This window comes from Mytilus californianus, unplaced genomic scaffold (assembly GCF_021869535.1).
Source record: "Mytilus californianus isolate M0D057914Y unplaced genomic scaffold, xbMytCali1.0.p SCAF_2, whole genome shotgun sequence".
Taxonomy (NCBI): Eukaryota; Metazoa; Mollusca; class Bivalvia; order Mytilida; family Mytilidae; genus Mytilus; species Mytilus californianus.
This window is the reverse complement of record NW_026262668.1, coordinates 85,890,030-85,908,138: the sequence shown is the minus strand read 5'-3', so window position 1 is coordinate 85,908,138 and position 18,109 is coordinate 85,890,030. Positions and strand designations below refer to the sequence as shown.

The following is an 18,109-nucleotide window of genomic DNA, read 5'->3' as shown; positions in this document are numbered from 1 at the left end:
AGATCATTGAAAAACAAAGATAAAGATATAATTTTACTTGTCTGTATATTGTCAAAAAATCATAAAAGAAAGAGATGTCACCACCAAATATCGTGCAAAACAATACTGTTCTACTCTCGACAGTTAAATTTTAAAAATTTGAAAGCTCTGCAAGCCTCGCGGTAAAAAAAATCGAAAATTTAACTGTCTCGAGTGAAAATTATCGTATCACACTTGATGCAGTGGTCGAAGCTATATTTATCCCTACGTTCTGTAGTATAGGAGAGTTTCTGGTTAGTTATTTCAGTTTGGAGGTTGAAAAAGACGTGTCCGGTGATCTATCCATCCGCCTCGTATATACTTCACACAGGCGAATTACTAGACGTGTTACGAAATGGTATATACTCGACGCTGAGGTTGATAAATTAGACTTCAAATGTGGGTATCGTATCAAAACACAAAGTGCTGATATCCACGTATATTTGTTCCTCATAACCAGACGTCCCTTTGAAAACTTTATTATAGACAATTTCATGACAAATACTCCTCAATAACAATTATTCTGTGAGGAATAAAAATGATAAAAGATAAATCCCATAATATTTTCTCCTTTTGGAAAACTGACAGGAGGCAAGGGTATTGCAGAAAAGATATAAAATCTAGAAGAAAAGAGAGAAGGAAAGTCGAGAAAAAGGAGTCAAACACCCGCCAACCCTTATTAATTAAAGCAATATGTACTTGCTATTTTGAATTTATGCGTTTTTGAAATCAATAGCGACGGATCATTTAACTTAAAAGGGTGTTTTACCTGAGGTCAGAACTTTTTTCCTAACCAAGGAGCTTTTAAACTTTGCACAAGGTATGTATATACATGTACATAGAAATTGTGCAACTCCTTTTATGGATTTATTTTGGATATAGTTTGCCGTTGTACAAATGACCAAAATGACACCTCTCTGGCCTCGCTAGCGCTTATTAGACCGTGGAAATGATTTTATACATAATATTCTGTTAATACTCACTCAGGAATAGCTTAATTTCCCTTATACTATTTTTGTAAAATGTGACTGGTTCGACCCAACGAAATGAGGATTTTTGGAAAAAGACATCCTATACATAGTTATGCAAAGTTTCAAAACATTTCGCATTGTAATGTCTGAGGTCTGAAATTGTTTTACCCGTTTGACCAGCCTTTCAAACATATCCCAGTCATATACCCTCTAATGCGTGTATTTTCTTCGTTTATTTCTTTAACTCTAAATTAAAAAAAAAAAACGAAAAGAAAAAAGAAGTTTACACTGAAATTGAGATGTCTTTTGTAAGGGTTCTATGTAAAATGTGACTCGCTTTTCAATGGTTTGACATCCTAAATACATGTTCCTGCATATTTCTCTTTGAGGTTTCTGTTCATGCTACGAGTGCACAAAAACATGCTTAGATACCGATTCTTTGTAAAATCTATGCCCTAAATACTTCTTAGTCGACCGTAGAAAATAGGCAACAACTACGTGGCAGGTGGCATTAAAAGACCACAGTGTTAGCGGCATTTGACAGCAATTTTCATGCCAATTACAGTCTACACGCGGAGCCTCGGGAACAAATTTACTCCAGATACCAGCATTGCATATATACGCGGTTTTTTTGTGGACAATAGGTATCATAAAAGATTCACACCCAGTAGCTTCCTAGGACATTTTTGTCATTTTAGGTTATATATACCGCATGTCGTATTCCTCTCGTTACCCAAAATAGGCGTCATAAACTTAGAGCTATCCTTAGACCAAGAGCAGAAAGAATATAATGTAAAAACTGAACTTGCGATTATCGTTCGGGTGTCGGATATATGTGAAACACGCTTTATTTTTTGGGCGCTTAAAAATTCTCAAAGTCGTTGGAAGCCTATGGAGATTTCCGAAAAAAAATAATCAACCAGACTGAAGAGCTTTGTGCAGGTTTAGTAAAGATTGATTGATTGTTGTTTGTTTTTCGTCCAGTGACAAATATCTTTTTCAAGACGAGGTGTAGTAATGGAGTGACAGATTGATATCTTCGAGGAACAGTAATTAATATAAAAAAATTAAACTGGCTTATTATGTGATATTTTTTTTCAAATTCAGAAGTGCATCTAGAAAAACCATCGACACCATCCTTCCGCACACACGTACACCTTTCCCGCCCTATAATCACAAGCAATGATATCAGAAAATGATAACTAGTATTCTAAATCAATGTAATTTTAAATGAACCAAGAAGTGTATACATTTGTAGGATACCTGGTTAACATCACGCAAATTGAATTTTACCCGTCTTAATCGATAGTCAATGTTTTGACACAGTCCCCACATTTTTAAAGTCTAATTTGTCAACCTCAGCGATCTGTCAACCTCAGCGTCGAGTATATACCTTTTCGTAACATGTCTACTAGTAAGTAACTGGAATGATTTTAATAGATGTCCACTTAATAAATCCGACCACACCATCCATATTGACCATCTCACCCCGATGAAAACGTATTTCAGTGTGAAATCATTTTCATATTTATATTTTATGGCTCTGTCTTTACGTTCTTAATTTTTATCTGAAAGTTATAAGTTATTTGTTTTGTTATAAGTGGTTTATCTACTGTATCAATAGCCTGTCAAGACTGAGTTCAAACCCTGCATGTGGCAGGTACGTTACACTCCAACCTTAATTGTCTAGAATTGTCAGTTTTAGTCCCGAAGGTTGGTGTTTCTCTCCAGGCACTCCGGCTTCTTCCATTAACAAAAACTGACGATATGGCTAATAGTGTTGAAAGTGACGTTAAACACTTACAATAAATTAATCAATCAATCTTTACGTTATTCGGGAACTTCATAAGGAATATGGACTCAAATTCCATGTCATTGTTTACTTTTATATTCGAGCTCTTATCCTATAACTTAGCATTTCTTTGTTTTTCGTCTCATATTTTGAATTGCAATCAATAAAAAAAAGAAAAATTCAGAATATAAACATTGTATAGAAACCCGAGATCTTATTTAAAGGACTTGTATGAGCTCATATCATAATCAAGACGAATAACAATCATAAAATACTGCATTATCCTTTTTATTTCAACATTAATAACCATTATGGTCTTCCTTTACGTTCACAGGGGGTATTGGCTCAAGGTAAAACTCAAACTAAATCATACTAGTTCTGCATGTTGATGAAACAAAGATGACAAAGTTGTAGTTAAAATATTAAGGAGGAAATCTCAATATCTGTTATATTGGAATTATGTGAATTTGTTCTTGGAATGTCCGGCTATTTTTTGTGGCAATTGACTGGACCGATTGGAAATAGACTACATATTTTTTAAAGACCTTGTTTTCCCGGTTTCATAGTCATATTGACAATAGGAAGTGAAAAAGTGCATATAGATACGTGAGATGCTGTTCAAAAGTTGAAATGGCAGTAAATATGTGTGAGGTTGATAGATTTTTGTTTTGTTTTGAGTTTTTATAAGACACAACTTATAATTTTACACTGCTGACTAATGCTGTATATGCATTCGAATTCTTAACAATATTGGACATATTATTCTATGAAAAAATGAACAAATCTTTTTCAATGAAATGTTGTTTTGTTTGGGGTTTTTTTTTTGGTGGGGGGGGGGGGGGGGGGGGGGGGGGGTGCAATTTTTATTGATTACCTGTATTAACATAAAAATTATTAAAATATAAATACGTCATATATTTACTAGTAGCCACAATGTGAAATAAGGGACCAAGTGATGGAGATAAACAAATACAAACAACACGGAAAGTTAATGACAGACAAAGGTCAGTTAACAATTCGAGTTATCTCTCTTTATATATCAGGCTGTTGATTGTTCAAGGAGAGACAAGTATATGTAATGTGCTATAGCTATGCAGCTTTTCTACTATTTTCATTTTTAATTGTATATATATATATATTAGTTAGTACAAAATAGGTTTTTAGCGAAATATTGCGTGAATAAAAAGAAATATAACAACTGTTTTTATAACTCTCATTAGCGTTTTAAATTTACATTCTTAGGCATTTATATATATATACTGTCATAATGCTATCTGCTGGTTTAGTTGTTTTATGCAAAAATGTCGTAAATTTTCATCTTAATGAGCTGTTTTAAGTTTTAATGTTCGTCTCCATTCATGTCATACTAACCGATGTTACCGTAAGGAGGTAGTAGAGATCGTAGAATAGTTCAGATAGTTAAAAGATAACTGGTTCCATTATACTACGATAAAGATTCTTCTGGAAAAGGCTAATATAACGTTTCTCAGAAAGAACCTATTATAATTATATACATAAATGGATTATGGCATTCACAGTTTTGACGCAGTCACCTATTATAACCAAACTTTCATCTTTATTAGTTATCCAAGGATGTCCTAAAAAAATTCAATAACTAAAATCTACTTGGGAATAGTGACCGTAGAAATATCCAAAGAGCATGATCGAAGATAAACATTTTAAAATCACTCCATTCCTGACACATAATTACATTGGAACAAGAGATTAACGTCACAGGTGCATGTTAAATTTTTTAAAGAATTCCAAAATGTTTTCGCTTGGTATAATATATAAAAATTTGATTCTATTACTATTTCACAGATTCCTAATCTTGTTCCATCAGTACATTTTTCTTCCCTGAACCATAGTGTTTAATGACGGATATTTATCAGATCCTGTGCGTTCCTATCCTCAAGGAAAATACTTGACATTGATTGTGACAAAAACATATGTTAATGGTACGCAATTTACTTCAAAATTAACAAATTTTATTCGTTTGAGATGCAACAGATTTTATTGCCCTATAAAATAGAAATATGGAAGGTGTCGTGAAGTGTTTTGTTTTCATGGTATTCACATTTCACACCAAAAGTGAGTTTCTTTTAGTATTTTTTTTTATTACAACAGCAATAACCATTCTTATTAAATATTCCATGAATATTTATTTACTATTTGAATTTTTTATAATTACCTTTGGCTAATAAGATTTGTTATTTAACATGAATTTGTCAAATTTAAATGTTTTCATAAATTCAAAACCGATACAAAATGCAAATCGGTTGCAAAAAAAATAGATAGATACCCAATGCTTAATACATTTTAATTTTTGATATATGAAAGCAAATTCAAAACTTTTACAAAGTTAACTTTTGATTGAATGAAACAAAATTTGTCTTTAACACTATCATAAATTATATCACTTGATAAGATTACTTAAGCACACTTTAATTGTGTCATATTTTCAGATGTTTTCTCCACTGTATATTTTTCTGGAGAAAAAGAAGAAACATACCAAAATAGTTCAGTGTATTGTGAAAATATGGGAGGAAACCTCCTTGGATATGGAGAATTGCTCATTAAAACTGCAGAAACTTGTTCTTCACTGCTTGTTTGGACAGCAACTCCATGGTATAACCGTAAAAGTAAGCTATTTTAAATATATATTATATATCACTGTCAGATGTCTTTTATTTTACAGATAAGAGATGTTGGGATAAACCTACGAGACAGCAACCCCCCCCCCCCCAAAAAAAAACCAAAAAAAAAACCAAAAAAAAAACCAAACAAACGTTGATATTTTAGTATGGAAACATGACTTATTCATTAGTTGTAATTGGGTTTGAAAAAGCTTTCAGTGGCTGCGTGTACTCACAGATCGGTACTTTGTGTCTTTAGTCTTTTTATTTGTTGTTTTTTTGCTTAAGTAGGGTCGATCTGACAAAGGGCCTTGTGGTACCAAGTAAAAAGTTTGTATTTTTTCTATACCGGTCAGTCATCATATATCTCAAACATTAAGATCTATAAGTAAGGAAATTCTTAGACCAATCGGACAAAACATTTTGGAGTTATTGCCCTTCAAATTATTTTTATTATGAAAGGAGTAGGTCCGGTAAGGGCCGATTTTGGCCTCAAAATTCAGGTTCATTTGATGAAACATTTTGGACACTTTTTAAACACTTAAGTGTCTACTTCATTCGATTCAATTAGTTTAAGTGAAAGATTTGAACTGATTTAGTCATTAAGGACGCTCAAATTCAAGCTTAAATATGAAAAATCTATCAAATATGCCATAATATGTCACTTTTCAGATGGTTTTTGTCAAAAATGAAAGTGGCCGCATCCGTGTTCATTCTCAACCTTTATATATGTTATGTATTATCATCAAATACAACTTACATTTAAATATTAAGAATGAACACAAATGCGGCCACTTCCATTTCAGACGGAAACCGTCTAAAAATTAACCAAAATGCTAAAATTTCGAAGATTTCATTAATTTAGCATGACTTAATGATGCTAGTACCCGATACATGTACATTGTATTGTCAAATACAGCCCATATTTATATAACAGAAGTATTCTTCTTTCCAATAAATAGCTAAAAATTTACATTTTAACAATTTTGTAAAACTGTAATATTTTGGGGCCAAAAAGGGGTCTTACTGGGCCTACTCCTTTCCTAGTTTTTGGTTGTTTTCTTGATAACTATTATAGACAAAGAGAAATTATAAACAGCAAAAATGTCCAGCAGAGTAAGATCTACAAATATTCATGAGGACGGAATTCGTCAATTGATCCCATAAGAGTAATTGCACTTGAAAGACTATTTTTTTATTAAATTGTAAAGTTTTTATTAAGAAACTATGATAATGAAAGATACACAGAAACTTCAAACAGCATTAATGTTAAGCAAAGCACGACCTACAAATAAATCAAACATGACCGAAAATGTCGATCGATTCCTTATTGGGGTCCTTGAAAAATAATTTTTACCTTCTTTTTGTTTTAGTTTTTTGCAGAAAATATGATAGATAGAGAGAATATTTTAAAATTATGTTTAATAGATATAAGAAGATGAGGTATGAGTGCCAATGAGACAACTCTCCATCCAAGTCACAATTTATAAAAGTAAACCATTATAAGTCAAAGTACGGTCTTCAACACGGAGCCTTGGCTCACACCGCACAGCAAGCTATAAAGGACCCCAAAAGTTACTAGTGTAAAATTATTCAAACGGGAAAACCAACGGTCTAATCTTTATAAAAAACGAGAAACGAGAAACACTTATGAACCACATCAACAAACGACAACTACTGAACATCAGATTTTTGACTTAGGACAGGTGCAAACAATTGCAGCGGGTTTAAATGTTTTAATGGTATCAAACCTTCACCCTTATCTGAAACAATAGTGTAACATCACAACATAGAAAGACACACTATAAAATATCAATTGAAATGGCTTAACTCAATCAAAAGACATATTAACACAAGTGAACATACACTGAACGAATAAATTTGATCTATGATACAATGTAAATACAAAATCAATAAAATAAGGGATGAATAATTAAAGTAACAGTATTATACCGCTGTGAAATGTTAAACAATTTCAGAAAAACAACAATAACCTTAAACAAAAATCCGCCATTTTGAATAATATTATACACAGGTAAATGAAAATAATTTTGTTGTTATGTATACAGTTTAAAAGGAGAAAGGAAATATTTTTACAAAATAAATAATTTTGATGTTCATAGTTCGAAGAAGTGAAAATTTATAGTAATACCAAACACTTATCAAAGCTGGTATATAGACCAGATATAACCCTGAATAACATTAAATAACAAAAAAGCATAACAAAAACACGCATTTATTACAATAAACAGCAAAATGACGACCGTCTATTGAAATCAATCTACCAAACTCAACAAATACGTTGCCTATCAAGAAACTCAACATTTTTTTATGATATAATCTTCGATGTATTTGTTGTACGCTCTTTTTCCAGTAGCACACTTTTAATGAGTTCTGGTTCAAAAGTAAGAATGATTAAAGGAAGAGTTTCCCCTGTACAATTAAACTATTTTTTTCCAACCAGAAAGCTAAAACATTTTAATTTTACTATACAGCGTTTGATAGGTCGGTATGTTAAAATATAGTTTTCTCTTATAAATAGAGCATACAGATCTTAGGTGTTTAAAAGAAACCTACATTTGTTCATTAAACCGCTAAAAATAATGACTCTTTCATTGAGATTTTACAATTTCATGTTATTTTAAGTCGTGTCAAGTGGTATCACAGTTATTTGAAATTTGCCCATGATTTGCAGGGAAAAAAAACCCGTACTCGAGCATATCGATAATAACTTAAACCGACGAGGGATGCTATTCACTCTTGTTTGCCGAGTGGTCATATTCGCTGAGCACAATGCAGGTGGTGTTGTGGTTGCTCGAATTTAAATCCCACCGAGGTAATGATATAAATTTGCAAGAGCAAAATTACAGCTCCAACATTCTTGAGCTAGTTCTTACATGAAAATTGACCCGAAATATTACAAAAATGTTATACTCACCTTTTTTGAACACATATTGTTTGCTGCTGCAACTCTTCAAGAAATTGTTTATAAGTTGTTAAAAACAATATACATTAACGTATAACTAAAAAACTTCTTTTCAAATAGCGCACATTCTAAATATTCATACAAGTAAATACTTTTGTAAGAATCATGTTGGACACTTTGATTTATTAAAACAATAAAAAAAATCTCACAAACCAGAAAAAAAACCTAAAAGAATGCAATGGAAATAAAAAAAAAAAAACCCAACCTAAAACAGTTATTTAGAAACCTTAGCAACAAGTTTGAATGATGGTACAAACTGTAAGTGACTTTTTTCGCTATGGATACCTACAATGGGACCAGTTAGCATTTTAATTGTCATATTTATACCTTATGTTTTTAGTATTGTATTGAAGTAGTAAACATTGTACTTTTGATTGTTTAGTATACAGAAATGAATAAGTTAGGTTATACCTAAGGCAAAGTATGACCAAAGAATGTGAAAAATTTATAGATAAAAACTGTCTAGAGGCAAAACCTTTTAAAAACGTGTTTACTATTTAAAAAATCTGTATAGTCTAAACGAAGAACTGTTTATGATATATTTATTTTCTCATTTTCATCAATACTACATACTTTTACTTCATTTTATGCACTGTAGCAAAATAGCAGTTACTACATGTACAACCCATCGCTGGGTTAAATCTCTTCGAAACAAAATGTTCATTTGAAGGTATACGTTTAATATGTTATAAATATGTAAACCAAAGAACAATTAAAAGTATAATAGCCGCCATTCTTTAAGTCCGCTACATGTATGCCTGTGAGTGTGAGAACTACAGAAATCATAATAACTTAAAACACTACTATGCGGCTAGTTTCCTTATGTCAGTAGTTGTGTCGACGCAGTGACGCATGTTTTGCAATTAAAATGTTTGAAATTTTGGTATTAAAATATGAGGTAACGTATAACACAACGAAAGAATGTAAACATGCAAGAAAAAACACGGGGTGTTGCGATGGAAACCTTTGATATACTGACTGTAATGATTAATTTCATGAGTATCACTTCTGTTTTTATAAATAGATATAAGAAGATGTGGTATGAGTGCCAATGAGACAACTCTCCATGCAAGTCACAATTTATAAAAGTAAACCATTATAGGTCAAAGTACGGTCTTCAACACGGAGCCTTGGATCACACCGCACAACAAGCTATAAAGAACATATATAAAGGTTATTCTTTTTGTGCTCTTAAATTAATTCAAAAATTCAAAATTATAAATCCACCAATCAACATCCTTCACATGTTTCAAATGTGCAAGATTAAAAACAAAAATGCCGAAGTTGCACCATTTTGAGATCTTAGCGATAATATTTCGGCATGATCAACAGCATTACCTAGAAACAATTTGTAGGATGTTTTACCAAAAAATATCGAGGAGAGTGAAATATATTTTGCTCACACTTAATTCTATCAGTAACGACATATGAAATGGGACATGGCACATATGCCATGCTCATGAAGTCATAATGCCATTATGTAAGTGTTTTCAAGGAATATAATAATCCTTTGTCTATCAAAATTTACCTATTTTTAATGAGTGATTGCTTGATTGTTGTGTCCAGTAGCAAATATTTTATGAATATTTAATTCATTTCGATAGCAAATTAACAACTGTTACAAATCTGAGTGATGCGGTTCTAAAAAGTGGGTTGACCGGTATGGAGGACGTGGCATTTGAACTATTACTGTAAAATGAGGGCGTAAATTTTGTCTTGCAACAGACCAACTAGCAAAGTGCATGGGGCTCTCCCAACACAGATTAAATATTCCTATTTCGGCTTGACACGGCTGCGTATCTAAACACCCGCACAGTCGAGGGGTATCAAGGCCAAACCATTTTCTGTAAATTGTACGAAATGTATATGTTTACCTAATAACCATTTACTATTTCAACAAACAAAAATCTCCTGTTGTTTTACAAACTTGTTCGGTATACCAATATTTTTTTGTATACCCTAATTGTCTTATATTTAAGTCAAAGGGTAAACATCAAAATATTGCACAGTAAACATTAATACAAAAGCGATTTAGATGACTGCCAGTAAATGTTACAAACTTCTTTTATTAATTTGAATTGCAGTTGGGTGTTTTATTGGAGTAAATATAGTGAAAGAGACACAAGACGGAAAAGAAAATAAACATTTGGCAATTTGTGCTGATTTCTGTGCCGATTCTAATTATACATCTATTGGATTGTGGGTAAGAATATGTTATAACAGAAAGTTAACTGTTAACAAAATGAGAAAACAACAAATACGTTTTATTAATATATGCAAAGTATTATACTAATTTGAGTCTTGTGTGTTTAACCTCAATTTTATATTTACCAAATGCGTATTCTGATCACTGCATGCATCAATAAAATTGCAATAAGTTAACATTTTTTTAAGGTAAACTTCTAAGAGGGTAAATTGATGCTTTAGAATTTTCCTCAGTACTGATTGCGTACAGCAAAAGTACATGCCTCTCATCTTGAATTTGTGAGTGATTTTTTAAATTTTATACGAGTACGTAAAACTATTTCCGAAATAATATAACTGTATCCGAGACTGTAAAAAAAATCAAATTTGTTTTAATAAATACACCATAAATTGTTGACGCCTCGTCCCTGCACGAGTATCTGAATTTTAAAAATTTCAGAGGAGTCAGCTAATAGTCGTTTAACAGTCGTCGCTAAAATAAATTAGAAAAATAACTAGTATCCAATGAATCTAAAAATACAAAGTTTAATGTATGTGTGAATATTTCGGTATCAATTAACGGTTTATAATGTTTACATTAATTTTTATAAGACAACAAAATGTCAATGTTATGGAGAGAAAACAATATTTGTACAATCACTATGCGAGTCAACAACTTGTCCAGCAAATGCAAATGAAAGATGTGCAGTTGGAGATGCTGGAGTCATATATGAAAAAGGTAAACTATGTTGTCTAAATGCTATTACTTTTGTCATCTTGTCATTTTCTATGTTTTGTAAGGATTTCGGTTTTTATATGAATAGTTTGTACAATCAAAATTATATGATTGACACCATACTTTTAACAAAAGAATTTTAAATGCATTATTAAAGTACTTGTAAACATTGTAGATGTATCTGTGCAGTAACAACGCTAACCAAGGAGGTGTTCCTTTGGTATTAAGATAAATCAAATGTTTTTTTTTTTAATTATGAGATCAGTTTATATAGTGATATATATATATATATATATATATGCCCGGTGACTTTGTTTGATATGCCAACGAGATCACGTGGACACCATATGGACTCCGTTCGGATACACCAACGCAAACACATGGACTCCGTTCGGATTTTTAACGTGAGCAAAAGTGTTGGTCTTACTTAAAATTTACTGCTGTTTTACAGTTCTCTATAAACAAAAATTCGTGTGTGTTTATTGTATTGACATCCGACTGTGTATGAATGCACTGGGAGCATGATTCTCACCCATTAACTCAAAATCCAAATCTTATATATTGGTCATATAATGTATTTGAATTCAAAGCCCACATGCTCATATATTTGTAGCGTTGAAATATAACCTGGTGTTACCAGTTAAGCCGAGTTAATGAAAAGCTATTTTCGCAGCTTGTGTATCATCCACACAAAAGGGTTCCCGCCCAAAGCCATTTTGGTTGTTTTATTTAGAAAAATCTAATCTAGTGAGTCTTTATCTAATTGTATCTACAACTTCAAATAACCTCAGGCTGGTCGATTGTATAGCCTTTGGGTAAGAATAGCTTTCTGTTACTTGTATTGGTATTTCATTGGTATTGGTATTACGTAGTTTTATATGCGTCTAGTTATTAATATATATATATATGTTTAATTTGAGTATTCTGCTCACTACAGAAGCCGGTTAGGACCACATTGATTTTTTTAAAGTCCTATGTCGGAATAACAAAAATTATGTTCATCGTGGCCCTAACCGGCTTCCGTAGCGTACATATGTATGCTAACAGTGTTTATGTCTAATATGATTTTATGTTTTATTCAATAGTTAATATGACTGGAGCGCTCTGCAGATATAGATCATTCAGGAAGCCTTCCGAAGGAGGAATAACGCTAAAATTTGCGCAATGTCAAGATTTAAAACCATTTATATGTAAAGGTGTGTTTACAGTTATATTTAACATTTAAATTATTTTATATAATCATTTTTATTCTGTTATGATTTCAAGTTGTCTGTTTTATAATGCCAGATCCAATCAGGCAATTTTTGCTTCTTTCTGTTTATCTATTTATCAATTATGAACTTTTGCCGTGGTCAATACGTTATATATGGACCTGTTCAGATTATATTGACCGATGATGAGTTATATATGGACCTGTTCAGATTATATTGACCGAGGACGAAGTCCGAGTTTCAATATAATCTAACAGGTCCATATATAACGTATTGACTGAGTAAAAGTCCTTAATTTATATACTAGTATTACATATGTAAATAGTATAAGTGTGAAAATCAAATTGACTCGATGTTAGTATTTTTGGAAATGCTATTGACTGGATGTTACTTTTTTAGTAACATGAAGTCAATTGATAAAGGCAACAGTAGTATACCGCTGTTCAATAGTCATAAATCGATTAAGCAAAGACAAATCCTGGTTACAAACTAAAACCGAGGGAAACACATCAACTATAAGAGGAAAACAACGGAACAACAGAAACACTGAACTGCAACAAAAACAAACGCCAACATACATAGAAACGGACTATTTGATAAAAACTGCCATATTCCTGACTTGGTACAGGACATTTTTAGAAAAAAACGGTGGGTTAAACGTGGTTTTATGGCTAGCCAAACCTCCCGCTTATATGGCAATGTTAAAAATACCGCTAAAATGACAACATTACGTGACAGGAATACAGTACAAATCAAGAACACCCAGAACAGAGAAATACATAAATAAATAATATAATAGTAGATTACAACATGTAAACCACAGAATGACAACGGACACCACCCATGAATTTACGACAGTACACCACAAACGAAGTATAAACTGCGCGTCACACGAATGTATCAACGCCACAAAAAGTGACGTATTTTTGTGACGTTTGTATTATCACAGGTAAATTTCTAAAAATAGAACAGATTTGTTTTATTGTAGACACGTACAAGAATATAAAATTGGAATCGAGTTTGTAAGGGTGTTATTTTATGTATTTTCTAACCATGACAAGAATATTTAAATGGAATTGTGTTTGTGATGGTGTAATTATTTGTATTTTCTAACCATGTCGGTTTTTCTCATAAATCTAAACTGTGTATAAACAAAAATATCCTGTGCATATAGTAGCTTTAAACTTAAAATCATATAAATGAAATAGCTGATTTATTATCTTAACTTTTACATACATATAGAAAATAAAAATAAAATAACTGTAATATAAGGCAAGATGATGTAAAAACAAACAGTAAACACACTTGAAAACAAACAATATGAAACAAAAACACTGTAGACGAACCACGAGTAACTCGACTATACTGACATACAAGACATATGTGAAATGTACCGAAAATACAGAATTTATACCATAAACGATAAGACATAACACAATAATCAACCAGACTTACAAAAGAAACATCATAACTAAATACATGAATGTTGGATGGATTAATACCGAGAAACGTCGTATAACAATGCGAATTCACACTCGGCAAAACAGTCATATTCGGGAATAGGTGACGTTCGGTACTCAGCAGACCCGACGACATAGATGGTAAACCACAATATCATATCTAAAAATAGTAACGTCGAGTCAATGTGTCAAAATAGTGAAAAAATACAAAATATATTTACAGAAACACGTGACCTAACAAACCAATGAGAAACAAGAAAAAAAGCAAACCATGTGTAATATTTAATCATATTGACTTTGTTTAATCGCAACTAATGCATTAAATATTTACTTACATAGAATCATTTATGTTCAGACTAGTAGTCAACACAAATAAGATTTGCGTCAGCTACCTTTTTTCCTTTATTTTTTAAGTCTGAGTTTTTGTTTGGAAATTATTTTAAATTTCATTTTTTTTAATGATTTAGTATAACAAATATTTGGGAGAATGTTTTTCTTTTAGTAACTGTGATTTCTAGATACATACATGTATTAAATGTTAAACTTTTATAGTTAAGAGCAACACCTTACCGGTTTTTTTTCTACATATACATATAATGTTAGCCAATTTTTTGAACGTATTTGATCTAATATGATTTGCTTTTCCGTTTAATATAATCTTTTAAATTTACAGTGGGAAACACAGAAAATATACAATGTTCGTTTAACAAAATGAGTAGTTCAGCAGGGATGTCAGCAGAAACAAAAGGTAATAACATAAAAAATAAAATTGAACACAATGATGATATTAATCTTTAAGTGATTTATTGTTCTTTGTTATTTCCCTTTCCCGGGAAACGATTATTTACTAAAGTATTATCTGCTATTCGGTTCTTCATACAAACCTGTTATTAATGTGTTTTATAGTTTTGTAACTTTTTTTCAGGTGCCATTATCGGCGCAGTAGTAGCTGTTGCTGTATTGGTTTTACTAATTTTGCTGATAATTATTTTTCTAAGATACAGGTATTTTTTCATTACTATCTACGTTTTGTATATTTGTATTCTTTTAATCGCAGTCTGGTGGACATTTTTTTCATATTAGTATCGTTTTCATAACAGTGTGGACGAGAACATTTTTTGGAGCGCTCAAGTCTCCCATTGACTGGGTTAAATTAGGTGAACGTTCGTCTGTAACTCCCACTTATCACGTCGTCTTTATTATGGACATTTAAACTGTGGGGTCACCAAAGGTTCTCAACGCCTGACTCAAATGATTCGAAAAACTAGTACAGTAACAACCTTTGTGCTTTTGATTAATATTGAATACTTAAACGTTCTTTACTTGCGTTTTTTAAATGTTTTGATCAAAAATTTCATTTTATGTATCGAAATGTGTAACTAGTGTTTATCTAAATCCCCACTGGAGGGCCTCTGTCAGACTGCGTGAGCGTAAAATCATTGTTATCGATAGCCGACGACAAACAATTTAAAGGTAAATGATTCAGTAGTATTAACAACAAAAGTACTACGGTTGTCCACACTGTTACGGGAATACCTCTATCATATATTGTTACTTTTGCAAGTAGACATTGTTTTTTTAAAAGCAGATCCTGAATATATATTGTCTATTTCGTATTACTATTCGCAATGATAATGAACTGAAAAGAAATAAGCATATAAACATGAATTGCATTCATATATATACCAGTTCATCTGATCGAAATACAAGTAGCACGAAAACTGCAATGAAGTAAATGTCAGACAGAATTGAAGTTTTACTCAAATTCAAAATATGAATTGTTTATGAAAAAAATGTTAATGAATAAAAACTCTCTAAAACTCTGGAAGTTACCATATGTTTAAAGTTTGTAATCTTGCATGTATCTGCATGCATTTCTGTTGACAAAATGCAATATACATGCATGTTAAGATAATTACAAAATTATGCATTGAAATATAGATATACCAACAATATAGACTTAGTAAGAAAATTTCAGAGTAGTTAACATTCACTGCTTTACTTTTCCAGGAGGAAATCTCAGAAAGAAATGAGTGGATAGTACACTAAATGTTGGTTTCAATGTTTGAAACCTTATGTTTTAAATGGATATCACCATCATCTCATATATACCAAGTATAATGAGAAAAAACGTAACAAATTATATTAGTTTGCAACAGTCATCCATATTCAAGAGCACTACGAGAAAGCAGATAGATGCAGATAGTCAAATGCTACATCATTGAATTTTATATAACTATCTTTTATATATGAATATGATTTATGAACATAAGTGTACATATTATGTATAATTTGTACTGAAGTTGTTTATATCATATGAGCACTGTGTCAACTCTAACAAAGTAATTCTAAATATTTATGTGAATTTCAAAGTAGATGTGAAATGTATAAAGCTTTCGTTGCTGTACCTTTATCTGATACAAATAGAGTAAACAAACAAAAATTCAATAATACAATCTACATTATTTTACCCATTGATTTGACTAAAAAGTATGGGAAAACAGAAAAAAACATCACATTGTTACAAGTAAAAAGATTAATATAACATGCTTAAAGTAACATTTAAAAAAAAATCAAATTTTAATTTTACATTAAAATTTTTCTTAAAGAAAATATATACAAATATATATTTTAATTACTATTTCATATTTTACATGTAGAGCTTTAAGTTTCCTCGCTAGCTTTTTAAGTAATAACTTTATGTCTTGAATCACTCTTGATGCATATGAATGGTTGGAGATGTGGAATGTTTGTCAATGAGACAACAACACAACGACAAAAATAACCAACAGTAGTCTTCAACAAAATACAGGTGTCTATACAATGGTAAGCTTCCTTGTCTTTAAAGTTAGAGAATAAGTCTAACAGACACAACACAATTTTTTTTCCAAATAATAAAAAATAGTTTAAGATATGATACAAGATAACCACTGACGAGGTTCTTAGTTTTATAAAAGTATATTGTTTCATCTGAATGCACTTATTTATTTGTTCTTTTAACATTATACCTACACTGTTATTGTGTACATTTTCAAGAAATAAATATCGAAACGGAATTAGTGTAAAACGATTCTTCCATCTACAATCAGAGTTAGCCTTCTTCTTAGTTGACTTGACATATGAAGAACAGAATTAAGCTTTTAATTTGTTCATATGAAGTGTTTCGTAGTCTAAAATTATATGATATTGGATAAAATGTATGGTGTTCTTAGCAGGTTTGGTATTAATATTCTTTTGTTTTATTTGATGCTCAATATTCAATTTGGTATCTTGTTATTAAGATCGATGTCATTGTAAGTTGGTTTCAAGTCAACGTTATACCTAGTCCAGCCACTGCTTTCAAAACTGTAGTATTGACCATTTTTAGTTGAAACAAAGGATGTAATAATAAATGTATTTTAAAATAGAAGTATACGTTTTAATGAGCTGGTTTTGATTCGCAGTCTCCAAAAATAGGCAGATGTATATACATGTACAACAGATCAAGCTCTAAATCGTTCAGTATCTTAAAAAAGGTGAATAACTTAAAACAGAAACAATTAACGATCTGTTCTCAACACCCAAGTCTTAAAATAACAAAATATTAAGAAATGACATACGACAACAACTGACGAGGTCCCGGATTTGGGACATGCACATGAACATATGGTAGGGTTAATTGTTTTTGTTTTTGTAGATCTCAACCCTCTCCTTTGTTTAATCAGTAGATTCACTTAACGTACAGAAAAGAACATACAATAAACCAACACACTACTTGGTAGATATTGCTAAAACATTGCGTATTATCTTGTTTAAAAAAAACCCGAACTTTTTCTCAGTGGCAAGGATGTCAAAGTCGAAGGTTCAAAGCACTGGCTAAAATGGAAAGCATGAAGGAACAAATAAAAATTACTGTTCCTGAATGGTACAAATACTTCCATTGATAAGTAGTGGAATGGAGCAATCTTAGAGTGTAGTGGACAATGACTTGACTAAAATCACATTATCTCTTACTGGAAGTCTTTGAGACAGCCAAACGATAAATAGATATAAGAAGATAAAGACATCTTAAATCCATACCAAGGCCTAGATGAAACTTCCCTGGTCGTCAAAAGAATAATATAACTATGTTGTTA

At 31.4% G+C, this 18,109-nt stretch overlaps 1 protein-coding gene across 1 annotated transcript; it reads left to right on the top strand.

Annotated features, from left to right (window-relative positions):
• The first annotated feature begins 4,788 nt into the window (after positions 1–4,788).
• On the top strand, positions 4,789–17,079 carry LOC127730353 (uncharacterized). Its single transcript, XM_052238726.1, has 8 exons — positions 4,789–4,872; positions 5,247–5,423; positions 10,488–10,606; positions 11,200–11,326; positions 12,409–12,519; positions 14,668–14,742; positions 14,920–14,998; positions 16,005–17,079. Exons 1-8 carry the CDS (start codon positions 4,818–4,820, stop codon positions 16,033–16,035), a joined length of 774 nt encoding a protein of 257 aa, XP_052094686.1. The 5' UTR covers positions 4,789–4,817; the 3' UTR covers positions 16,036–17,079.
• Positions 17,080–18,109: the final 1,030 nt, after the last annotated feature.